Source organism: Nyctibius grandis, chromosome 9 (assembly GCF_013368605.1).
Source record: "Nyctibius grandis isolate bNycGra1 chromosome 9, bNycGra1.pri, whole genome shotgun sequence".
NCBI lineage: Eukaryota > Metazoa > Chordata > Aves > Nyctibiiformes > Nyctibiidae > Nyctibius > Nyctibius grandis.
In genome coordinates this window covers 20888378-20912215 of record NC_090666.1, presented here as the reverse complement: position 1 = coordinate 20912215, position 23838 = coordinate 20888378, and the positions used below count along the sequence as shown (strand labels likewise).

Sequence of the window (23838 nt, the reverse complement as noted above, 5' to 3'; positions counted from 1 at the left end):
TCCGGGGCTACCCCTTGCCCTGAGCCTCTCGCCCCCCAGCCCCGGGAGGAGCGGGAGGGGGGGGGGGGGGGGGGGGGCTAAGGCTGGCCCCGCCCCGCGTGACGCCGTGCCGGAAGTGGGCGCGGCGCGAGCGGTGCCGGTGGCGGGGCCGCCATGGAGTTCCCGGAGCTGGGCGCCCACTGCTCTTGGCCCGCCTGCCAGCGCCTGGGTGAGGGCCGGTGGGGGCACCGCGGACGGGGGGTGCTGGGCGGCCGGGGCCTGCTCCAGCCCCGGCACGGCAGCCGCGGGCCCGGCCTAGGCGGCGCGGAGCGGCGGGAGGCGGCGGGGCGGGGGCCGGGCGCCCGGTCGGTGTGGCGGAGGAGGCGGCGGGGGGGGAGGAAGGGCGGGTCGTGCCGCCCGGGTGCCCTTGGCGGAGCGGCGGCCGCGGTCTCTGGTCCTTCCCGCTGCCCGCGGGCGCCCCGCCAGGGCGGAGCTGGCTACCAGTAGCCCGGGGCTGCCGCTGGCTGGCCCTGCGCGGGAACACGGCTCTGAGCGGCGGAGCAGCGAGACGGCAGCGCAGGCAACGGCTGTAGGGCGAGGACCGGGTCCTCGGGGAGGCCGGACAGGGCTGTGTGCTCGGCGGGGGGGGTCTCAGGGGGTCCCTCCTGCCCCTGGGGCACACGGCAGCGGTTATCCCGGGTGGGTGAGCCCCGTGGCGGGGGTGGCAGCCCCCGGGGAGCTCGGTGTGATTTCGGGATGCTCCTCCCGAACCCAGGAAGGGCATGTTTTGAGGAGGAGCCCGGGGTATTTCTGAAGACGTAGGTATGGACCTGCAGCCCTTTTGTTTCCACGATGGGAGCGGGGGGAAGAGAGGAGCGGTGGCTTCGCCATGGGGCAGGGCCGTGGTTTTGGGAAGTCCGGGAGGTTCCCTGGGGCTGCAGGTGGGCAGAGAACATACGCGGGCAGCGCTGCCCTCTCAACGCTCTGCCCACCACCTCTTCCCCCCTCCCAGACTTCCTCCCCCTGAAATGTGACGCCTGCGAGCAGATCTTCTGCACCGACCACATCACTTATGCCCAGCACGACTGCACCTCTGCCTACAAGAAGGTAAGCGTGGAGAGGGAGGGTCTAATCCAGCCTCGTTGTACAGAGCTGCTGAGTGTTCCCGGCCAGTGATCAGAATAATCTGTGACTTCTTCGGTCACTTGGGATGTGCGCTGAGCCCGGAGGTATCCCTGAAAGCCAGGGTTTGTATCTCAGTGCCGCAAACTTCCAGCCTGCCCTCTGCCACTGGGTGAAATGGTTCGGGCATCTCCCAGCCCTGCTGTCTTCCCTTCCCGGAGCATGTGTCCGTGCCTGTCACGCCCACTGGGTTGGAAACAACAGGCTTTCTGGAGGGTGGTGAGCAGGATCTCAAACCACAGGCGATGCTGTGGAAGCCATGGCAGGCAGATCCTGAAAGGGAGAGAGATGGCTGCACAGCGCTCGAGCTTGCCCCGCTACGTGCTCCCAACCCCTTTTTCTTGTCTCTACAGGATGTGCAGGTCCCCGTGTGTCCCCTCTGCAACACCCCGGTCCCTGTGAGGCGGGGGGAGATGCCCGATGTCGTGGTGGGTGAGCACATCGACCGTGACTGCAAGTCTGACCCTGCGCAGCACAAGCGCAAGGTAGGAACCAGGCGCTCTCCATCTCGCTGCTGAGCTCCCCTGGGTCCCTGCTGAAGGCTGAGGGTAGGATGAAAACAACACACGACTCGGCCCTGCCTGGTGCTGTCTCTGTTTGCACAGGTCCGAGGGCAGGGTGAGCTGGAGGTGTGCACATCTGCAGGGCTTTGTGGTGCGGGTCTGGGGCTAAGGCAGTGATGGAGTGGGGCTGGGCAGCCCCATGGGACGCAAGGATGGGAAACTGTATGCTGCCATGAGGAAAATGCAATCAGCAATGAGCTGCCCCTTCTTGCGGGGAGAGGAGATTGCTGCAGGGAGCTGGCGCTGCAGGAATCCAGGCCAGCAGCAGCTGGAGGGCTCTGGGCTGTCCCCACTGTGCTGGCAGGGCAGGCAGGAGTCCCTGGGCGAGGCAGTCTCTTTCCTTCTGTGCATTCTGTGATTGTGGAGACCCTTGTCTGTAGAGACCGAAGCACTAATGAATTACTAATAAACTATCTGCAAAAAACTAGTATTCGGAGACAGACTCCAGAGCGCCACAGAAGTGGCACTGGGAGAGAAAGCTGGTCAGTGCACAGGGCCTGGTGTGGAGGGAAGGGACAGCCCTGGCCCTGCAGGGCATGTTCTTTTTCACCACCACCATGTCATCTTCTAGATCTTCACCAACAAGTGTTTGAAGCCTGGCTGCAAGCAGAAGGAGATGATGAAGGTGATCTGTGACCAGTGCCACAAGAACTACTGCCTCAAGCACCGGCACCCCCTGGACCATGACTGCAGTGTGGCAGGACGTCCCCTCTCCAAAGCAGGGTGAGGGTCTGGGGACAGACGGGCTGGCAGGGACGGGGCTCTGCTTGTCAGATGGGTGACAGGGAAGAAGCCGAGCTCCTCCTGGTCCGTTGTCTCGGACTGCTGCATTCTCACACTGCCTGCACTGTTCTGGGGTGTCCTTCAGCAGCGTTAAGGTTTGTAGAGTCAGCACATTTGCGTACACAGTCTCTCCTTGCAGCAAAAGCCGCCGGTAATGCCCGCCGGTGATGTTCTTGCTTCTCTGCCCAGTCCCTTATTCTGTAGCTAATGATTTCTGCCTATCCTGGCACAGCGTTTTGAGGAGGGGAACGGCACTTGAAACTCTTGGGCGTAGCTGAGCCACAGCGTGGGTGCTGTTGGGAGGAAGAGAGGGAGCTGGATACCGGGGAGGTGTCTTCGCCAGCTCTGTCTCCCTGGGTATTCAGTGCCCAGGGATGGCCCACGATGGTAAAACAATTGCCTCCTGTCTGTCCTAGGCACGCTGCGGTTGCAAGAGCCCAGGCATCCTCCTCCAAAACAGTCACCGCATCGAGCAGTGGAGTTGCCCGGCCAGCAGACAGCCCCTCTTCTCCAGCCTCTGCCAGGTATGGTGACAGCCCGACTCGTAATTCTGAGGTGGGCATGACCAGGCTCAGCTTGGCTCCCTGTGGGATGCAGGAGCGACAGCTCCCCACTGCCTGTGCCTCGGCAGGGCTGTGTACTCGTACCAGTGCTCCCTGCCTTGACAGTAACCCAGCTTCTCTCCTGTTGCAGAGGGGGCAGAGCAGCTGCGTCGCAGACTCGCAGCACCTCCCCTCCAGCTGTCATGCTGCAGAACGGGCTGGTGAGTGGCCTGGCCTGGGCATTTGGGGTGGGTTTGAGTGGTTCCTGTGCCCTGAGGAGCTACAGCAGCAACTGCTTTGTAACCCATGCTCTGTAGGTGACTGGTGCTCCCCAACTGGGCCTTCCCTGGCAAACAGGGATCCCGGACGCTCTGTTGAGGCATCAGAGTTTGCTTTGGTGCCTGCGAATGGCAGCTCTCGGCTGCGCTTGCTGCTCAGCTTTCCCCAAAGGGACAAAGTGCACTGGCTGTTTTCCCCGGGTGTTGTCTTTCTGTTCTGCAAGCCAAGGGCAGAGAAGGAGGCTGGAAGCTGCTTCCCACTGGTATTCTTAGCAAGCTCCCTGCACTGGCAGGCAGGGCTGCACTCCCTTGGGCATGGGGAGAGAGCTGCAGCTCTGTCGTGAGCCCAAGGCCTTCACCGTGGCTCTGTCTGTCCTTGGAGAGGGAAGGTGCACCCACCCCTGGACAGGCAACATGTGCCTACTGCGTGTCCCTCAGGGCTGCCTCCTGCCACCTCAGCCAAGCTGGTGACGAGATGTTTTGTTTCAGAGCGAGGAAGAGGCGCTGCAGCGAGCTCTGGAGATGTCCCTGGCAGAGTCAGCACGCAGCTCGGCACATCCACCCAGGTACGGCCCGGGGACACGTGGTGTCATGCCCCAAGCCTGGGGCAGAGTCATGTGGCTCTGGGATGACCTCCCTCTCAGCACGTGGCTCTGAATGATGCCTCTGTGTGGCTGATGGGGGAAGAAAAGGAAGAGTCCAGAGCTATCAGGGAGCTGTGTTCAGCGAGCAAGCCCTCTGGGGTGCTGGGAGGGGACAGTGACTGACAGCACAGAGCAGGGCAAACTGTTGTCGGACCACTTGTGAGCTAATGAGTGTGGCTAGAGCGTGACAGAGGTGGAGCAGGGGTGTTCACAGAGGACCCCTGGGAGCCCATGTCCTCAGGCACGTTACCTGGTGCTGCTAAAAGCACCGTGTTAGAGACTGGAGTTAACATGGTTCTCCTTGACTCAGGGTGCTGGCTGCCAGCCCCAGCTGGATCCTGGTCCCTCCCCAGCCCCTGGCCTCTTCACGGTGATCCTCAGTTGCTCCCTGCCCTTAGCCAGCCTGGAGGGTTGCAGTGACAGGAGATCCTGCCACCCCGAAGGGCTCTGAGTGCTGGGCCGGTGAGCCCGGGGCACACAATGCACCGCTGTCCCCAGCAGCACGCAGGAGGAGGAGGATCTGGCACTGGCCCAGGCGCTGTCAGCGAGTGAAGCCGAGTACCAGCAGTCGCAGCGGCAGGTGAGTGAGGCTGGCTGTAGGCTCTGCGCCGTGGTGGGGTTGGTCCCAGCTTGGCTGTGTCATGGTGGGATCTTGCCTGGGTTCTGCTTCCTCTGGGCTCTGTCTAGGGTCACTTTTCTCACCAGGAGGGCAGCCCGGCCTGGGGCTGTGACGGTGTCACTGCTGAGCACACAGCCCTGGCGACTTGAGCAGTGGATGTGCCCCCTTGTAGGCTGGGGGAAGAAGCCCAACTTCCCTCGCTCACTGCGTGCTTCTTCCCGTTCCAGGCTCACAGTTCAAAGCCATCAAACTGCAGCATGTCGTAGGCAGGCGAGGCAGGGTGTGCCCGTGGACATGGGATCCCGCTTGTGACTTAAGGAGCAGCTCTGGCCTCCACGTGGATGCCGCGGGGTTCTGGTCCAGACACTGACAACACGAGCCCCCCGCCAGGGACAGCTCCTCTCCCTGGGGCTGTAAGCAAGCCACCAAACACACACTGACACCTCAGCCCTCGCACTTGTGTAAAATCAGTGCAGCAAACTGCTGATGCCCCTGGAGAGGCGAAGGCGGCGTGGGACAAGGCTGAGCACATGCTGACCAAAGCGAGCAGCAGCCCAGCGTGTGCACTTGGCCACCGCTGCCGCCACCGTGTCCCAGCACTGCTGGCGCTGTGGGGTGAGGGCAGAGCTGGCCTGGAGGGAAGTGCTGCACGGGGACACTTCTGCATGCTCGGACGTACAGCCGGGATGGCAGGACGTACAGCAGGGCTGGATTTCGTGTTCCAAGGAGGGCCGGGCCAGCCCCTCAGCAAAGAGCAACTGTAGCTGGGACATTCTCTCGCTTGGGCATGGCACGGCTGAATGTGCAGCCCCCCGGCAGTGTGAAGGCAGCCCCTTCCCCGCTCCCCATGCCCTCCGTGCCTCCCCTGCTTTTGCATGCACAGGAGCACAGTGGGTCTTGTCCATCTCAGCTGGGGCCCAGGACCTCTCTGAGACTGAGCAGAGCTGTGTTTCCTTTCTGGTTTAATTTAACAAGGGCAATTAACTGAAAAGTAACCTCAGCAGTGACTTGACTGTGCCAGCACCGCTCGCACGGGAGGACTGCAGCTGCCTTCCTGCTGCTGGCGGCTCCTCTGCTGCCCTGAACTAGCCCAAGGCCCCCTTCTAATGCTGCTGGGGCAGGAACGCCTCCCTCCTTCCAGCTGTGCTCCTGGGGAGCAGCAGCACAGAACCCCTTCTTGCAAACACAGCCCTGAGCCGGGAGCCAGCCCTTCCTTGCTGGGTTTTGGAGGCAGGAGCTGATGCCTGGGGTGGGGGGACTTGTCCTGCTGGCCTCTTGCAGGGGGGTCTGCAGCCAGGCACAGCGGTGCCGCTTTCCCACCTGCTCTCATGAGCTTCCCTGCTGGCATCGCTCTGGTCTGCTGGGCTGTGCCGGGTTCTGCCCAGAGCTGGGCTGTCCTGCTCGGAGCAGCATACAGCTGAGGGGGGGCTATCTGCTGGCAGTGCCTCCCTGGGGCGGGGGGTGGGTTCAGGCAGGGCTGAGGGAATGCTGAGACTTGTCAAAGTGCTGCTTGGGAGAAAATAAAAGCATAGCACAAGATGCAGCGGGGCTTTGGGGGAGTGATCGCTTGTGTCCAGCCCAGAGCAGTGCATCTCTGTGGAGGGGGGCACAGGGAGGTGCAAGGGGGTGGCACATGGGGTGATGCAGGCACCCGCTGCGCTGCTGCTTCCTTCCTTTGTCGTTGGAGTGCAGCCCCCCCGCCACGCTCAGCCCTTCGTGCGGGGATGGGGCCGGCGCTGACAGCCCGCTCTGAGCCCAGGGAGCTCAGCCCTGTGGCAGAGATGCTGGTCGACCCAAGGGCGTAGGCAGGAACCCTGCCTGCCCCTGCCCAGAGCACGGCCCCCCGGGGGGGTCCTGCAGGCGCGTACCCTGCCCAGAGCACACAGACGCGGAGCTGGGAAGGGCCTGGTTTAAGAAACCACACAACAGCAAAACAAACGGGTACAAACATAGTGGAGTGTCCAACCCAGCCCCTGCAGCTTCCGGGCAAAGGGCTCCTGGCAGGGCGGGGGCCTGGGCCCCCCATCAGTGTCACAGCAGAGTCCCCAGCCACGCTCACAGCCCCTTCTGGCTGCCCGGGGCCTTCTCGGTGCGGCGCTCCTTGCTCTCGCCCTCGTCCCCGGCCTGCTGCTGCAGCCACATGCTGGCATACACGCCGCCCTTCTGCAGCAGCTCCTCGTGCCTGCGGGGAGAGCGTGGGGGTGCGGGGTCCCGAGCTGGCCCCAGAGCCAGGGAGGGGGTCCCCGCAGGCAGATCCCCACAGCCCTCCCCCTGTGCTCACCTCCCTCGCTCCGTGATGCGCCCGTCCTTAAGCACCAGGATCTGGTCTGCGCCCACCACGGTGGAGAGCCTGCAGAGAAAGGCAGGGTGTTACCCTGGCTTGGAGGGGAGAGGGCTTGGGGGGGGTTTGCCCAGTGCAAGGAGCCGCAGTCGCAGGGGCTGTCACCTCCCAGGCAGGAGGACAGGTCTGGGAGTCCCTCTGCAAGGGGCTGGCCAGCTCGGAGAGCTCAGCACCTCCCACATCAGCCCTTTCCCCCGTCCCTACCTATGTGCAACAACGATGGTGGTGCGGTGGGCGCAGACCTTGGCCAAGGAGGCCTGGATGTTCCTCTCGGTCTCCGTGTCGAGCGCGGATGTGGCCTGCGGGAGAGGCAGGGCGTGGGGAAGGGACACGGGCAGCGCAGGCAGCCGCAGGGGCTGGGGCTGCTGCAGAGCGGGGCAAGGCTGGGCTGGGGGCTGCTGCCGTTACCTCATCCAGCAGGACGATGCAGGGACCCTTCAGGATGGTGCGTGCGATGGCGACACGCTGCTTCTCGCCCCCACTCAGCTTCAGCCCCCGCTCCCCAACCTGGGTGTTGTATCCTGAAGGCACAAGGGCAGGAACATGTGGTTCCTCGTGCCCTCCGAGATGGGGATGGGGACCAAGGCTCTGCTGCACGGGGGGGTCCTGCCGGGACCATGCAGCCGCCTGGCGCCGCCTCAGCCCATCCCTGCCCAGGGGCTGATTTAGCCCTGGAGAGATGGCAGGGAGAGGCAAAGCAAGGCACAGGGTCGTGCAGGTGTCCCCATGGGGGGGGTGTCACCCAGGAACACCCATGAGGGCAGCTACAAGGTCATGGGGGACCCCGGGATGGCAGGGGAGGGCAAGGAGGGGACCGCAGGGATCTCACCATCGGGGAAGGAAAGAATGCGGTTGTGGATGTCAGCAGCCCGGGCTGCCTCCTGCACCTCCTGGTCAGTGGCCAGGATCCGTCCGTAGCGGATGTTGTTGGCGATGGTGTCGTTGAAGAGCACCGTGTCCTGGGGCACCACCCCGATGTGAGCGCGCAGGGATGCCTGCTTCACCTGGGGGGGGCAGGTGGGAGGGCTCAGCCACACACCCCCCCTCCCCGAAGTTCCCCCCCCAAAACCCAGTCCTACCCCTCAGCTGTGAGCCCATCACCCTGCTCCTCATGGAGTGTCTGCTCCGGGGTCCCCCCTGGACCACAGCTGCAGCTGCATCTCCACCCTGCGGTGGGGGGACCCTGCCAGCACCCCAGCCCTTCCCGGGGAGCCCTGGCCACTCTCCAGCATTTCAGCCCAGGGGTCCCACCATCATCCCATCCACCCCACTCCTGGCACAGACAGCAGCCTTCAAAGGGGCCGTGGGGAGCTGCGTGCCTCACCCCTGCCCCAGGGAGATGCCAGTGCCTGCACCCAGCAGTGCTGCGAGGCCCAGAGGAGCTGGTGTGCCCCACCTCCACCAGTCCCCGGGGGCCTCCCACCCTCACCTGGGAGATGTCCTGCCCGTCGATGCGGATGCAGCCGCCCCGCACGTCATAGAAGCGGAAGAGCAGGCGGATGATGGTGCTCTTCCCCGAGCCCGAAGGTCCCACCTGCAGGCGAAGATAAAGGGACTTGGAGACACCTGAGACTCCCCGTTGCTGGAGGCCAGGCACTGGGCAGGGAAGGGCCTGCCCCGCTGGGGGTCTGTCCTTCCCACCCCCGTACTTCCCAGCCCCTCTTCCCCCATCCCACCGTCCAGCAGTGAACCTGCACCTAAGGTCCCGCGCTTACCAGGGCCAGGGTCTGCCCAGGCATCACCGAGAAGGAGACGTCCTGCAGGATTTCCTTCCTGGGAGAGGGAGATGGGAAGCAACCTCCCCTCACTGCAACCTCCCCTGCCCCACGTCCCTGTGCCAGGCCCCATAGTTTGACTTGTCCCACCCTGCCACCCCATGCCCGTCACCCCGTACCCATCCACGTAGCTGAAATGCACGTTCTCAAACTCGATCCGACCGGCCTCCAAGCGCAGGTCACCGGCGTTCACCGCATCCTTCACCTGCCGGAGGGCAAGACGTGGCCTCAGAGCCAGCCCTTCTCCAGGGCAGGACCACGGGGCCATGCCAGGGAGAGGGGTCCAGGAAGGTGGCACCCACCTCCTGCTCCTCGTGGAAGAGCTCAAACATGTTCTCCATGTCCACAAAGGAGTTCTGGATCATCCTGGAAGGGGGTGAAGACCAGAGGGAAGGGTTTGGGGGAGCACATCCCCACCCAGGCTCCCATGGGAAGGGGGACCCCAGGCACCCCCACAGCTCCCAGCGTTACCTGTAGTAAGTCCCGAACCAGTTGAGCGGTGTGTAGAGCTGGATGATGTAGGTGCCAAAGAGGACAAAGTCCCCCACCTGGAAGGGAGAGGGGAGAGGTGCCCACCACCACCAGCCCCAGGGCCCCACCTCAGCAGGGGGCTGCCCAGGCTGGCACCAGCCTTACCTGCAGCTTGTTTTCGGTGACGAAGTAGGCACAGAGCAGGGACCCCGCCAGCAGCCCCAGGCCAATGACCAGGTTCTGGGTCTGGTTGAGGAGGCCCAGCGAGGCACTGACCTTCCACTCTGAGACCTGGAAGAGGCAAGGTCCTCTGGGATGCTGCCGCCTCCAAACCAGACCCACGGTGAGCTCCATCTTCCCTGCAGGCACCCGTGAGGCTTGGCTCCTTCCCCCCAGTGACTCCCCCACTGGTGCTGAGTGCCCCGTACCTGGTACTTGACGATGGCATCGTTAAAGCGGTTCACCTCGTAGCTCTCCGCATTGTAGTACTTTACCTGCAGGACGCAGAGCCGGGGTCAGTGCCCGGATGAGCCCCGCCAGCGCCAGGCAGTGCTCAGTGAACCCCCACCGCCTACGGTACCGTCTCGAAATTGAGAAGCGAGTCCACGGCCCGGGACTTGGCCTCGTTGTCCCGTGTGTTCATGTCCCGCCGGTACTTGGTCCTCCACTCAGTGATGAAGATGGTCAGAGCTGCGGGCAGGAGGGGGCTGCGTCGGCAGGCGCTCGCTGCCCCACAGACCGGCACGGCACCCCTGCACCCCAGTCCCTCACTCACTCAGGTAGAGGCTCATACACACGAAGATGATGAGGCCGAACCAGGCGCTGAAGACTGAGGTGAAGTAAACAATGCCAATGACGATGTCCGCAATGGTGGGGATGATGCTGAAGACGATGTAGCTGGGGGGCGGGAAGGGGGATGGCACATCAGCCCGGCCTGGTGGGGCTGTCTGGCCACCCCCCACCCACCGCGGGCACGCTCTGACCTGAGCAGGCTGTTGATGCTGCTGGTGCCCCGGTCCACGCTGCGCAGGACCTCGCCGGTGCGACGCCCCAGGTGCCAGCGCAGGGACAGCCCATGCAGGTGGGCGAAGAGCTGCACCTGCACCTGCCGGTTGGTGAACTGCTGCACCCACACCCACAGGAAGGTGCGCAGGTTGCTCACGAAGCCGGTGGAGCCTGCGGGGCACCACGGGACGGTCAGCGGGGACCGGTGCCAGCAGGGCATGCAGCTAGCTCAGAAAGCCCAGCTGGGAAAGAGCGATTCGGGATGGGGCCCTCCCGCTGTCCTCAACCCGGGACCAGCCCTTGTTGCTGCTCCCAGGAGAGAGCAGCAGTGATGGGGGCATAAGGGCATCCCTGGCCACCCCAGCCCCGGCACAATGTGCCCCACGCTGTCTCTCCCCAGCACCCCGTCCTTCCCGGCAGTCCTTACCAGCACCTCCACCCTGCAGGAACTTCAACCCCACGTAGATGCAGACGGTCCAGGCCAGGGTGTGCCAGGGAACGCCCTCCGTCAGCTCATTCACTGGGGAGAGGTTGGCATGGGTCAGGGCAGAGGGGCAGGGAGCATCGCCGGGTGCCCCATGGGAACCAGACCCAGCACCCAGCGCTGGGTCCCTGACCCCCCGGCCCCTGCTCCTGCCAGGTCCCTGCAGCCCCCCAGGTTACTCGCGACACCCCCCAGCACTTGGTGAGGCCACGGGCAGCCTCACGCACCGAGCTCCAGGCACCTCACCGATGTTCTTGTAGTAGATGGGGACGAAGACATTGATGGCCCGCTCCAGCCCCATGAGCGCCATGCAGAACAGCACCAGCCCCTGCAGCAGGTGGTTGCCCCTCGGCCACATGTACGGCACCAGCAGCCGCAGCTTCCTCCGGAAATCCTTCCAGGTGGAGCTGGTCCTGCCGGCGTCGGGCAGGAGCGGCTGGGGGAGAGCAGAGCAATTGGTCACCGCTCCGGCACCCCAGCCCAGCTGGCAACGGCCCCGGGGAACACCCCACCAAGAAAACCAGCCCCGTCCTCCCAGAGTCCCTGCTCCATCCACCCAGAAGGGCCGCATCCTCCTGGCAGCGGGCAGGGAGCTTGGGCAGCCCTAAACCTCGCTCCTCCTCGGTCTCCTGAAGATGCTGATCCCAGGGCAGCTGCATTTCCATTTTGTCCCCAGCTCCTCCCCAGCCACGTCCCCGAACTGCTCCAGCCCCGGGACTCACCTGGCTGTTCTCCACGTCCCGCTCCTCCTCGTTGATCAGCAGCATGTAGGGCTTGTGGGGCAGCCCCGGGGCCTTCATGCCCAGGATGAAGAGCATGAACGTGCAGATGTAACGCAGCAGCCAGAAGCCGAACTGCACCTGGACAGAGAGTGGGGGGGTCAGCGCTGCAGCTGGCCCTCAGCACAGCCCGGCTGGGCATGGGATGGGTATGAGCTGAGAGAGGCAAGGAGCGGGACACAGGGATGGGGTGCAGTGCAGCCAGGGGAGAGGGGACACCCCACACAGCTCAGTGGGACCCCCTGGCTGAGCACAGCACCTCAAGCAGCACCCAGATGCCTTCCTACCTCCCTGCCACATCTGTGCCCTCCAGCTTGGGGTGCCCCTACCCTGGGGGGAGCAGTGGGGTAAAGGGCTGTGGGGAGCAGGTAGACACCACCCACCTCTGCACCTGGGGCTGGGCCAGGCAGAAGCGGGAGCTGAGCTGGATGGGGGCATGGGGAGATGTGCGATATCTGGGCTCGGGGCCGAGAGATGCAGCAGACGCGTGGGTGCAACCTGGGATCACGCACACCCTGGGCACAGCAGGGCACAGCGCACACACCCAACCCCAGCACCGCAATGCTGCAGCTCCCGCCTGCCCCACAAAGGGCCCCGTCCCCCTTCCCTGCCCGCAGCCCCCCAGCCCACCTTCTGGTTGGTGTCCTCCAGCGCCCACCACCACAGCGGGCTCCTCCAGCACACCAGCGTCAGGTTCTCGGCGGCGAAGGCCAGTGCCCAGAAGAGGAGGAGGACGGTGCCGTGGCCCCTTGTCCGGTCGTGCGCCAGCACCCGCGTGTGCTCCAGCTGCAGGAGGGCGATGGCACAGCCCCAGCTGAGGGCCCAGAGGCAGGCGTGCAGCAACATGTACCCGTAGAGCTGTCCCGGCCCCTCCGCTTGCCACAGCAGCCCACCGAAGGGCTGCAGGGCCAGGAGCAGGGACAGCAGGACCTGGCCGCGGTAGAGGCGGGAGCGGGGGATGTACTTGGGCTCCATGGAGCGGCCGAAGCGGACGTAGCAGGCGTACTGCAGGGCACCCAGCAGCAGGCAGACGCTCAGCAGCACGGCTGGCACCAGCGTGAAGAAGAAGCAGGGCTGGAAGCCCTGCTGGACCCAGGCCTGGGCGATGGAGCTGTTGCCCTCACAGTAGCCCCCCAGCACCGCCATCCTGGCAGGTCACCGGCTGCGGAGAGAAAAGGGGCTGCAGCAAGGTCTCAGGATGGGCTGTCGGGTACGGCTGGAAGGAGGGACCCACGGCGGGATGGCACGGCCAAGCAGAGGGGGGCACTCATGGGGACAGGGGCAAGCACCGCTGGGCATGGACACGGGACACGCTGCACACAACACACTGCCACACACGCAAGCAGGGCCAGCTTGGCATGGGGATGGACCTGAGCACCACTCCAGGATCCACTCGTGGGCCCCCGCAATGCCCTGGGCAAGGGGGGTAACACTGCACTGGACCCCCCAGGGCCACCTGGGCCCTTGGGGATGCACTCGGACACGGCGGGCAGCGGGACCACAGGGGCAGGCAGGCAGCGGGGTGCTGGGACCAGTCCTGAGCGGGGGGGAGCAATGGGGGCAATGCAGTGCAGGGAGCGGGGGTAATGCAAGAGGATGGACGGGGAACGGCTGGGCAGCGCGGGAGAAGCGCAAGGGCAAAGGCAGGGACAGGCCGGGGACAGGCACCGGGAACCACACGCGCAGGGCAGGGGCAGGCGGGGCGCGGCGGGGGCCGTGCCGGGGCAATGCCCGCGCGGTGCTGGCGCCGCTCGGCCCCGGGACGAGGCGGCCCCGGAGGGGGGGGCCGGCCCCGCCGCCCGCGCAGCCGCCGTGCCGGCCCCGCCGCCCTGCCCGCCCCGCCGCCCGCGGCCCCGCGCCCGCTCACCTGCCCCGGGCCCGCCGGACCCGGCCCGCTCCGGGACCCCCCGCGCCGCCGCCAGCCGCCGCCCGCCGGGCCCCGGCGCCGCTCCGCCCCGCTCCCCGCCCCTGCGCCGGCACCGCCGGGCTCCTGCCCGCCCTCCCCGGCGCCGGGGCTGCACCCCCGCCCGCACCCCGGCACTGCACCCCGCGGCGTGTGCCCGCTCCCGGGGGCCGGTCCCCAGCCCCAGGCTGCACGGACCCGCCGCCCCCCCGCAGAGATGGGACCGGGAGGTGTCGGTGCTGTGGGGCACACTCCCGGGCCGGGCCGGGGGGCCAAGGAAGGGTCCCCGAAGCCGAGGCGCCCCGCTCCCGCTTATCGCCGCCGCCAGCCCAGCCCTGCGGTGCTGAGATAGCCCCAGCCAGGACCCTGCCCGCCGCAGAGGTCAGGCAGGACAGGGCTGCCCTCCCCGGGATAAATATAGCCCTGGCCTCCCCCCCCGGCCCCCGGGGACCGAGCTCCGGGGAGCTCCCAGCCCAGCTGGCACCTGGCAGCCTCCTGCCGCCATGGCAGGCACCAGCTCGCACCGCTTCCTCGGCCCCCCGGCACGGCCGGGTCCAGGGGGACTGCGGGGTCCGCAAGCCAAGGGAGACTCGGAGGCAGGCAGGGATGATACAGCCCATCTTTATTAGACGGCCATACAGCTGTACAGCGGGGACACGGGGGTGCGATACCGCGCTCCCCGGGGGACCCCCGCGCCCGCACGCCCCAGGAGGGGATGAGGAAGAGTGGCTCGCCATGCACGTGGGACACCGACAACACAAGCACGACATGCGGCAAGGACTCGGGCCTGCTCCTGCCCGGCCTATCCCTCCTGCCAGCCCAGGGAGCGCCCAGACTCTCCCCGCTGCCCCAGGACACTGCCAGCCTTCAGCCACCCAGCTGAGACAGCAGCAGCAGCTCCGCAGGGAAGCGCAGACGCGGCACCCGGCAGCCCGGGGGAGGCCCACCTCGGGTGCCAGGGGAAGCCCTGGGAAAGCTTGGCTTCCCGGGAAATTTACTTTCAGTTTCCCTCACCGTGACAGCCCAAAGCTGGAGCTGCTGCCGGGTGGTTGCGGCCGCTCCTCTGTGGGAGGACCCCAGCAGCACCCAGGTCTGCAGACCTCCTGCTCGGCTCAGTCCTGACCCCAGCTCGAGCTCTGCTTTTGCAGATGGCGGGAAGGTCTTCTCTGAGGCCACGCTGCACAGACAGGGTCCTGATCCCCCACCACTGCCCCAGGGCTGGGCTGAGGTTTGCGTTTCTCTTCTGGGTTCAGGGCACCCCTCTTTCACACCCCCAGGCACAAGCCAGCTGCTTGGTATGTGATCTCCACAGCAGCCGAAGCCATGTTGCAAGCAAAACGAAAGTTTCAGGAGGGAAGGAGGAGCTGGGAGCCTCCAGGTGAGATGCGAGATGCACTGAAGCCTTTGCTTGGGGAAGAGGAAAGGCCTGATACCACAGAAACGGCCACATCAGGAGGACAGATCTGATGCAGCCTGGGCATGGGGAAAAGGTCTTTATCATTCCTGGGGGAAGGGAACCAATACATAGAGCACAAGACCTTCAGGTAGGGCTCTGAGGGGGCTGCGAGCACTCCCGGGAGACACCGGGCTGCCCCACCTCAGGGTCTCTTTGGCACTACAGGAGGGCCCACTAAGCAGCCCACATCCCATGGGTGCCGCGCAGGAGGAAGGACATCAGGGACCCATTACTTCCACCCCACCAACCCTTCCCTGCATGCAGGGGACGGGCCAGCTGTCACGAGAGTCGAGGAAGAGCTGCAGCATCCCCAGATCCTGGCCAGAGCTCTTCCCACCAGCTCTAGATCCCACTCCTACCCACACTAGCAGCAGCCAGGGCCCATCCCTCCGCAGGGCGCTAGGGCAGAGGGGTGGGAGACTGCCCCACTGCTGTCCTGCTCCGGGCTGAAGGGCACATTGGTCCTCTGCAGTAGGGCGAACACAGTCCTGGGCACCTCCTCAGGGCTGCAGGCAGGGCAGGTGTGGTGCTACAGGCTGAGCTAGACCCCCCTCAACAGCTCCTGCCTTCATTTTGGAGGCAGGTCCTAGCTTCAGGCGGACATCTGGGGCGGACATCTGGAGCTGGTGCCATCTCACATCCCTTCGAACAGCAGCTCCTGCTGCCACCTCCAAGCCAGTCCACAGCTCCCCCCTGCTAGTCCCGTCACGTCACCTTTCGCAGGCTCTGCAGCGATCCTCCAACACGGACAACACAGACGTGAACACAGACACATGTATGTACTCACACACGCATTCACCCCACAAGAGTCAGAGTGACGTTGACTTGACACACGGCTGGACACAAAGTGCCACCGCAAAGCCGCCGGCCTGGCAGTTTTGTCTCTTCGGCAATTGATGGCAACAAAATGGAGCCCGGGACTATCCTGTCTGCTCAGGACGGGAGAAGAATCAGGCTGATGCCACATCCTGGTGCCCAGGTGGCTCCCAGTCTGCAACCCCCACGAGATCCCCAGCCTACAAGGCTATACCTGCAAGACAGAGAGAGGATGGAGCACCTAAGTACACGTTTCCCCTCTCAGCCACAGCCTTCACCCCTACCTTGTGGATCTGCGGTGGAAGCTCATCCTCTGAGCTCTCCTCTGGCACGGGCTCTGGGTGTCTCGCTGACTGCCCGTCCTCAGCCCAGCCTCCCAGAGGGAGGCGGGAGAAGTGCGATGGGGCTCTGTGTACTGTGCCCGGGTCTGCAGGAGAGGTGAGGAGGAAGATTAGCTACCTGGGGGACTGTCAGTCCTCAGGGGCAGGAAGGCTTCTCGTGCCAGTCCATACAGGGCATTGGATACGGGGCTTTGACCCGGAGCTCAGACCCCTCTGCCCTGGCTCTCGTACCTGTGATGCCACCGTATCGCCGCTGGAAGCCGGTCTGCAGCGTGGCTGTCTCCTCAGCAGGCTGCCGCGGCGAGGAGAACGGGTAGCTGGCAGAGCGAGGGATGGGGACTGGGACACCCCGCTGAGCGTCCAGCTCCTCATGGGCGCTCTCCCCGCTCTCATCGCTCTCTCGCCGGTGCCAAGTGTGTCGCTCGGGCTCCAGCTGGGCGTGCTGCTTGTGCAACTGCAGGCCAAACCACGAGTGAGTCAGCTGTATGGGAGAGCCCAGGTGCCTGAACACGCCCTCTCCCCAGCACTGTACACACACTGGTCTCAGCTCTCACTCACACTGGTATCCCAGTCACTCCAGACAAGGTACCCCAGCCCTGCCTGCCCCGGCCCCACGCCCCTCTGGCTGGCCCAGCTCCAGGCTACTCACCTCGTGCATGTAGAGTGCATGGAGACTCATCTCAGTGGAGGCGTACTCCGACAGGATCATGCTCTGTAGCTGACCCTCCCAGGCGCTGCTCCCCGAGCTCACGGTCCTCGCGTCGGCACTGCCAGAGGACACACAAGTGGTGTTTGCTGTCCAGGCGCCCCCCACACTGCCCAGCCCCTCTCCGCTCTCATGTCAGGCTCACAGAGATCCACTCCTGGGCCGGGTAGGAACAGGCCCTCTGTAGCATCTCCCCCAATGCACAAGGTGACCAGCCCTGCTATGGCACTGCCTCTTCCCTGCCAGGGGCTTCTCACCACAGTGGAGAACACCAGAACCCCAACACTGTCCTTTGGGGCCAGCCTAAGCACCTGGGCCTAACTCTGCTTATGAACATGTCCCTTGCTGTCCCAGGCTGCAGAGACAAATGCCACCGTGCACCTAGGACGACAAGGGTTTAAGGAATTTGCAAGGTGTCCGGCCGCCCCTCTCCAGCCTGCAGCTTACCCAGAGGCTGTCATGGCACTGGTGCCCCGAGGCTGGGCTCCCTCTCCATCCCTTCCCGCTGCCTGGAAGCCGCTGGGAGGCTGCTGGGCAGACTGGAGTGGGGAGAAGGAACGCAAGGCCGAGGCCACTTCAGAGAGATGGCGGGAGGCCTGTCCATCCCGGCCCATGTGGAAGCCCAGTGCCGAGGATCCTGCTATCACATTGGCAATCAGGCTGTGAGGCTGCAGTTGAAAGAGAGAAAATCGCTGTCCTGTGCAGCTGTGGAGGGCTGATCCCCACCAGCGACACAGAGCTGAGGCACCCCAGCTCTCTCAGCCCCTCTCCCACCTCACAGCGCCCCAGAACAGCCTGCTGCCTTCTCCAGAAACCAAGCAACAGTCCCAACTAGTGCTGATCTACCACATTTGCACCCCCAGATACAGCCCAGGCAAGAGCAAAATTGCCCAGAGAGCCTAATTATCAGTTTGCCAGCACCCAGCAAGCACCCCCAAGAACACCCCGTGTTCCCTCCCAGCCTGAGCACCTCTGACTCCGACTGCAGGGACTGGATGGAGCTGAAGAGGGCGTTTTCGGGGAGCACAGCCTGCTGAGCCAGCGCCACGCTGCTGTCCCGGTGCACCCGCTCCTTCAGGAAGCCGATGAAGGCCGTGCTCTCACGGGGCGGCTGCCACTTGGGGTTGGTGATGGCAAAGTGCATGAGGGACAGCTCCGTCTTGCCGTCCTCGGCCTGCTGGTAAATGGAGGCCTCCGTCTTTCCTGCTGACATCCACTGCGGAGCACAGACAGGTAATGAGGGACAGGATCTGCTTTACACCCCTGCCAAGCCTGGGAATCCTTGAATCAGTCTGGGCAAAGCACCCAACACCCAGCATAAGCTGGGCCTCGGCTCCACATGTAGCAGGTGCTACACCAAAAGCCCCATACTAGTTCAGCCCTCACAGCCTGGGGAAGAAGCAGCAAGCACAGCGTCTTCCACCTCCACCCCAGAACATGCATCGCTGCAAGGGAACCAGAGACACGTACGAGTCACCAACTACAGAGCTGAAAGCCTCGTCTTGCACTCTCCAGCTCGCAGCAGGAGCAACTACAGCCAACAAATGACTGTTCTTAAAAGCTTCCTGCCACAGCAAGTCCACCCCCTCCCTAGCTCATGGCCCTCTCACTAGGGAGTCTTTCCTGGCAAGTAACCTAAATTGCCAGGCACAGGAAATAGATGGATCCCCTTTCCCTCCGCACTAGATTTTCACATAATGGAAAATGCTTCCCATCTCCCCGAGGCTGCCCTCCTGGGCACAAGAAGCCCAGCTTCTTTAAGTCAGCTCTCAGTGGTCATGCTTTTTAATGTCCAAATATCCCCATTTCTCTCTCCTGAGGACACAGGACTCTTGGTTGTGAAGACAGGCAAGGACATCAAATAAAGAAATGACACAGCCTGGTTCACAAAATACCAGGTTAACCACCACAGCTGGGCCACAAGAGCCTTCTGAGGCTGGTGACCTGTGCTGGCAGCCCCAGACACCCAGCAGAGAAGCAGGTGGCTGGGCCGTGGGCTGCCAGGAGTAGCGAGTTACGGCCTCTCATGGGTCTAAAGAACCAGACATGCTGGTGGGGAGCCCAGGCTGCTCTCCTGCCACCCATGGGACCTACCGCGGGGTGGCCATGCTGGCGCACGTCCATCTGGGCAAAGGAGCAGGTGTCGCCCACGCCCACCACCTCCACGGTGAAGTTGCGGAAGAAGTCAACGATGTCCAAGGACTTGGGCCGCAGGCAGACAATGAGGATCAGGGGGGTAATGATGGGACTCAGGAGCTCCTCCAGGATGAAGACCTGAGCATAGAGATGATGGGCTCAGCACGAGGATGTCAAAAAACCCACAACCCCAAAGCCAGCCCCTAGCTCCAGCCCTCCATCTTCTGCAGCAGGGTGTCTCTGAGAAAGCTGCCTTGTTCCTCTGCCAGCCCAGGAGCTGCTCAGCTCTCTGGCAGCTTCTCCCTCCTGAAGGGATGGGGGCGAGTTCCCATCCTAGCCCCAGGCAGGCCAAGCTCACCGCTTTGTACTGGAAGAGCTGGGCAAACTCGTCCCTGGTCTCGTAGCGGTGAGCATTGCCTTGCCAGTGGTCAGGCATGTAGTGGATGTGTGCCAGGATGACTCGCAGCAGCTGCTCTGGGCAAAACACCAGGTGCTGGTCGGGGATGAAAGACCTGCAGGACAGGACAGGGAAACATCACAGCATCACACCTCATTTCCTGGGAGATCTCATCCCAGGAGGGCAGGGTGACCGGCCCCTATCACAGTTCCACCTATAGCCTCCACGCCCAAGCCAAAGCTTCCTGCCAGCCCAGCCCTCATATCATACAACCACTGCACCCAAGATCACCACTACCCCCTTCTCCTGTGTGCCCCTGACTCTCCCCAGCTGCGCCCTTCACTCAGGCAGATTCACGTCCACTTGCAACCAAAGAGCACATTTGTATGGATGGTTGACAGCCCCACTGCCCCCCGCAGCACTGCCAGGAGCACAGAGGCAGCGCAGACCCACCTCACCTGCACACCGTGATGCCCACCCCAAGCAGGGTGACTGTGGTCAGGACATGCTCGACCGCCAGCACATCCTCATCATAGATGGTGAGAGCGATGAGCACAGCCAGGATGGAGCCAGCAAAGAAGGCCACGTTCTTGGCCACGATGGTGAGGAGCGGGGAGATAAAGCAGTTCATGTACTTGGAAGCTGGCTTGTAGCCCTTGCTGAGGCGTGAGTGCAGTTCGTGGTCCAGCTCGTTGAAGTGACGGAGGTAACAGCGGCCGTAGAGAGACCAGCAGCGGGCACCCAGGCTGCCCGGCTCCCGCTTCAGGATCTCCGTGTAGCTGAAGAAGGCGTAGAGGATCTGCCAGATGAGGATGAGGGGGCAGAGGAGGAAGTTAGCAATACCAATCCAGAGGATGCGAGTGCTGAGCTTCTCGGCCAGCTCCAGGCGGTTCCCGGCCCGCTTGTACTCGGCCTTCAGGCTCCACTCATTCTCAAAGAGGGAGCCGGGTCCCCAGAAGAAGATGAGCTCAAAGTTGTACTTGAGCCCACGCGTGTAGAAGACGGTGTCTCCCAGCACGGGCAGGCGGAAGCGGATGGGCAGCAGCGACTTGTTCACCATGGCCACCATGTAGTTCTTGAAGCGGAGGATGCGGTGGTAGATGTCCAGCTCCGTCAGCTCCTTCTTGTGGATGCAGATCTGGTGCTCCTTCTGGATCTGTACGATGCGGGCCTGCACCTCCTGCCAGGTGTAGTACGGCAGGGTGGACTGGAAGGGGACAAGCGGCAAGGTTAGGGGCAGGATGCGTCCAGGGACAGAGGCTGGGCTGAGCCCACCCAAACAGCAGGACCCAGCACACGCCTCGGGGTGCTGACAAAGCACATGGAACACTGGGACAGGAGGCACCTCCCTGCACTGCTTCAGCCTGCCCCAGTGCCCTTTACCCCTAGATTAGCGCTGACGCCAGCTGCCCTGGAGGCACGAGCAGCTCCAGGCTCCCATGGGCCCTCCCAGAACTGCCATTTGGAGTCAACACAGGAAGGGAATTAAACAGTGTCCCAGAGGGAGCCTGTGGAAAAGCTCTCAAGACACACTCTCTCCTCAAAGGATGCACACACACCTCTTGATGTTGTCCATCAAAACAAGGACTCTGGACTAGGACATACGTGCAAGCCTCAAACCCCATCTTTGACACACCAAGCTCCAGTGTGGTCTTCACCGACTAGGTAGCTCCATGCCTCAGTTTCCCCCCCACCAGTAAACAAGGACGATGACATTGTCCACAACCCAGGCAGGTACAAGGATATCCTCGCTTATGCCTTCTTTGTTGAAAGGCATCACAGAAAAGACCATCACCGAAGAATAAACATATTGGGTGGCAGATGGCAGAGGCGTGTGCCAGCAGGCAGAGAGGCAGGCTGGGCAGAGAAGGGTTAACACGAAATAAGTTGGCTGCTGGAGGTGAGGCTGAAAGGAGATCTGTGTGGTTACAGAGGAGAGGGAAGAACGCTTGGTACAAGTCTCTCGGAGAAGCTGGCTCCGGAGAGGGATGAAGGCGAGCTGCCTCTCACCACCCAGCAAATGCCTCCTGCGTCCCTTAGGATCCCCGCACACGGCCCTTAGCCCAGCTACTTACCATGGGGATTTTGAGGGCATTGATGTAGAAAGAGTGAATCTCCCAGTAGCAGCAAATGTTGTAGATAAATTTGACAAGTCGGTGGATCCAGAAAACCCCTGCTATCACCAGGATGCAGATGAGGAAGCTGTTTGCCTGGATTCTGCAAGCAAGAAGAGGCAAGTAGTGGGAGACAGGCCTGGGCAGGCACCCTGAGTACCTGACAAAGCAAGAGCAGTGGCTAACATGCCCTCCGCTGCCCCTACCTTGCACTGCAGACATTGGGAGGCAGGAAGGCATCTGGCAGAGTCACCTTAATGAGCTCACTGGGATGCTGGCTGTGATTTACCGCTTTGTTGGCAAAAAGGATGTCGTAATCAACGCAGCTAATAAGAAAGGTGGTGAACGCCACCACAAAGATGAACTGCCTGTGAAAAAAGGGAGCAAGCGTGAGGGAATCGCCTTTCTGCCCCCTAAAACGCGAAGCAGGCAGAGTCACACATCGTGGAGATGCTTTCCCACAGTCATGGCGGCAGGAAAGCTCAAGGGCACCAGTTCCTCGAAGTAGAATGCAGGTTTGGGGCACGGAAAACCCTAAAGAAGGGTCAACTGTAAAGGGAACCCTTCCGCCCACCCAGCTGCAGGAGCTTGGCAAATTCCTGTGGCTGTTCCCCAGCAGGTGCAACAGCCCCAACAGAGGGGGAACCTGCACTTACATGAGCTCAAAGATCTCTCCAATGAGCATGCAGGTGAAGCCATTCTTCTGATGCAGGTTATAGACGTGAAAGCTGCAGTCAAGGAGAACAGTCTGGAGATTCCTTCCCTCTGACGAGGGATGGAGAGGCTTCTGTCCCACTAGCATCTGCAGCTCCCCAGCCAAGTCTCCCTCCACCACCAACGGAAACCCCCTCCCACCCCTATTCATCAGCAAGCTGGTTCTCCACTGCGGGGAAACACACCCTGCCCAGGTAAAGCACAGCTGGGATAAGAGGACCTGGCTCCATCCAAGCTCCTTTCTTCCCCCACCCAACATCCACAGTGGGGGGTCTGTCCCAGCACAGAGCAGAAACTCAGCCTGCCCTCAGGCCACACAAGGGTGGGCAGGGCAGGACAATAGAGAGACAGGCAAAAACACATTTAATATCCCCAGCACCTGTGACTGGTACCCCCTGCTCCCGGCCCCCGGCAATGTCGTTAGCGTAACTAACACCATTTTATAAGACGCAGCCATTCTCTGTGACCGAGCGGGTCACCTGTTAGCTCCCTTTCCCTCATTACCAGGCCCTGAAGGTCCTGTGAACCAAGCAGATTGGTTCACAAACCAAACAGATTTCTTCTTCCCCTCCCTACTGGCCTCAAGATTCCCAGGTGCCAGACCGATTACTCCCTTCCTTGACGGCCTTGAAGGTCCCAGGCACCCGGCCAGCCTGGTGGCGGTGATGACCCCATCACAGAACAGGGAAACGTAACAGCACACAGAGTACTGTCCATAAAATCAAGAAGTTACAAGTCCTAAGTGGGAACTTGGACTGGAACTGCTGCTGGACAGTGAAACCCAGGCCCCCCCAGTGCCCAGGGATGCCGCCACTGTCATCTGCTTCCTCCGAGGATTGAGCAAGTGACTCATATTCTTTTATATGATTGTTATACTGATACAGCGAACGACATATCAAGATCTGACCCAATCTGCAGAGAATCCTGGTGATTAGAAACCACAAGCTAAGCAGTGCTATAAAATTCTGTACTATGCTACTTATAAAACTGTACTGCACTGATTGTGCTTACAGAAATCCTGTGATAGTCTGATTATAAATTCTATGCTATGCTAATCATAAAATCCTGTTAAGGAAATAAAGCTTTAACTGTAACTACAACTTAGTGGCATCATCACTCTGCCAAGGATCCCTAAAAGAACCTGTCTGTCCCCTCAGTGTCGGGTGACAGCACCCCACAGGCATGGGGGTTCTGCCATCCCCCAGCCCCTCTGGGGCCGTGTGGTGTCCTACGGGAAGGGGCAGATGCTGCCCCAGCTCTGAGTAACACCAAACCCTGTGGAGAGCTGAGCAGCACCGAGAGCCCAGGAGGCAGGGGGGTGCCCCCGCAGAAGGATATGCGAGAGAAGAAGAGGTCCAGGTTCTCGATGTGATGCCACGGAGCTGAAGGAAGAGAAGCGCAGCGTGAGGGGCCCTCCTGCCTTCCTGCGTGGGGGGCACAACCCCACCTCGTCCCCGCTGTCCTGGGCGCCCCGAAGCCCCGAAGCGACCCCACAGCCCCCACCCCGCTCCCCAGCTCCCCTCAGGCTCAGGCCACCGTCCCCCCCCGCCGGTGGCCAGGCCCCAAGCCCCGGTGCCGCCGCTCACACTTGGCGCCCTCGGGGACGTGGACGAGCAGGTCGCCGCCGCCGGGGGGGGACTCGGTGGAGGAGCTCTCCAGGCGCTGGTACTGCGTCTCGAAGTGGGCCATGACGGGGCCCCCGCCGCCACCGGCCCCGGCCCGGCCCGGCCCGCTCGGACCCCGCCCCGCCCACCCCCGCGACTGGCGGCCGCCACGCCCAATGGCAGCCGCGGGGCGGGACGGGGGACGG

The 23838-nt window shown here is 63.0% G+C and overlaps 3 protein-coding genes across 8 annotated transcripts; 1 reads left to right on the top strand and 2 right to left on the bottom strand.

The window, feature by feature from the left end:
* Positions 1-88: 88 nt before the first annotated feature.
* ZFAND2B (zinc finger AN1-type containing 2B) lies at positions 89-6113 on the top strand. Of its 4 annotated transcripts, none has more exons than XM_068407536.1 (9): positions 89-208; positions 992-1086; positions 1515-1646; positions 2296-2447; positions 2924-3031; positions 3201-3270; positions 3817-3893; positions 4470-4551; positions 4818-6113. In XM_068407536.1, the coding sequence occupies exons 1-9, from the start codon at positions 154-156 to the stop codon at positions 4854-4856; spliced, it is 810 nt and encodes a 269-aa protein (XP_068263637.1). In that variant the 5' UTR covers positions 89-153; the 3' UTR covers positions 4857-6113. The 4 variants fall into 4 exon arrangements, with proteins under 4 accessions (XP_068263637.1, XP_068263638.1, XP_068263639.1 ...); XM_068407537.1 differs by having other exon boundaries at positions 4473-4551; positions 4818-6112; XM_068407538.1 differs by lacking the exons at positions 4470-4551; positions 4818-6113 and adding an exon at positions 4325-4437.
* A 372-nt stretch (positions 6114-6485) lies between these two features.
* ABCB6 (ATP binding cassette subfamily B member 6 (LAN blood group)) lies at positions 6486-13731 on the bottom strand. Of its 2 annotated transcripts, none has more exons than XM_068408160.1 (20): positions 13547-13731; positions 12076-12607; positions 11389-11526; positions 10913-11102; positions 10610-10702; positions 10161-10353; positions 9953-10074; positions 9758-9867; positions 9606-9671; positions 9343-9468; positions 9178-9254; positions 9009-9072; positions 8826-8911; positions 8647-8704; positions 8361-8465; positions 7761-7935; positions 7340-7452; positions 7136-7230; positions 6872-6940; positions 6486-6772 (listed from the first exon to the last, which is right to left on the bottom strand). In XM_068408160.1, the coding sequence occupies exons 2-20, from the start codon at positions 12589-12591 to the stop codon at positions 6646-6648; spliced, it is 2523 nt and encodes an 840-aa protein (XP_068264261.1). In that variant the 5' UTR covers positions 12592-12607; positions 13547-13731; the 3' UTR covers positions 6486-6645. The 2 variants fall into 2 exon arrangements, with proteins under 2 accessions (XP_068264261.1, XP_068264262.1); XM_068408161.1 differs by lacking the exon at positions 13547-13731 and adding an exon at positions 13313-13383.
* A 222-nt stretch (positions 13732-13953) lies between these two features.
* On the bottom strand, positions 13954-23769 carry ATG9A (autophagy related 9A). 2 transcript variants are annotated; one of them, XM_068407956.1, is made up of 14 exons: positions 23615-23769; positions 23368-23410; positions 21971-22036; positions 21521-21682; positions 21276-21417; positions 19659-20407; positions 19162-19315; positions 18762-18941; positions 17638-17883; positions 17115-17335; positions 16611-16728; positions 16193-16415; positions 15905-16047; positions 13954-15834 (listed from the first exon to the last, which is right to left on the bottom strand). In XM_068407956.1, the coding sequence occupies exons 1-14, from the start codon at positions 23715-23717 to the stop codon at positions 15829-15831; spliced, it is 2556 nt and encodes an 851-aa protein (XP_068264057.1). In that variant the 5' UTR covers positions 23718-23769; the 3' UTR covers positions 13954-15828. The 2 variants fall into 2 exon arrangements, with proteins under 2 accessions (XP_068264057.1, XP_068264056.1); XM_068407955.1 differs by having other exon boundaries at positions 13954-15733.
* Between the last annotated feature and the right edge of the window lie 69 nt (positions 23770-23838).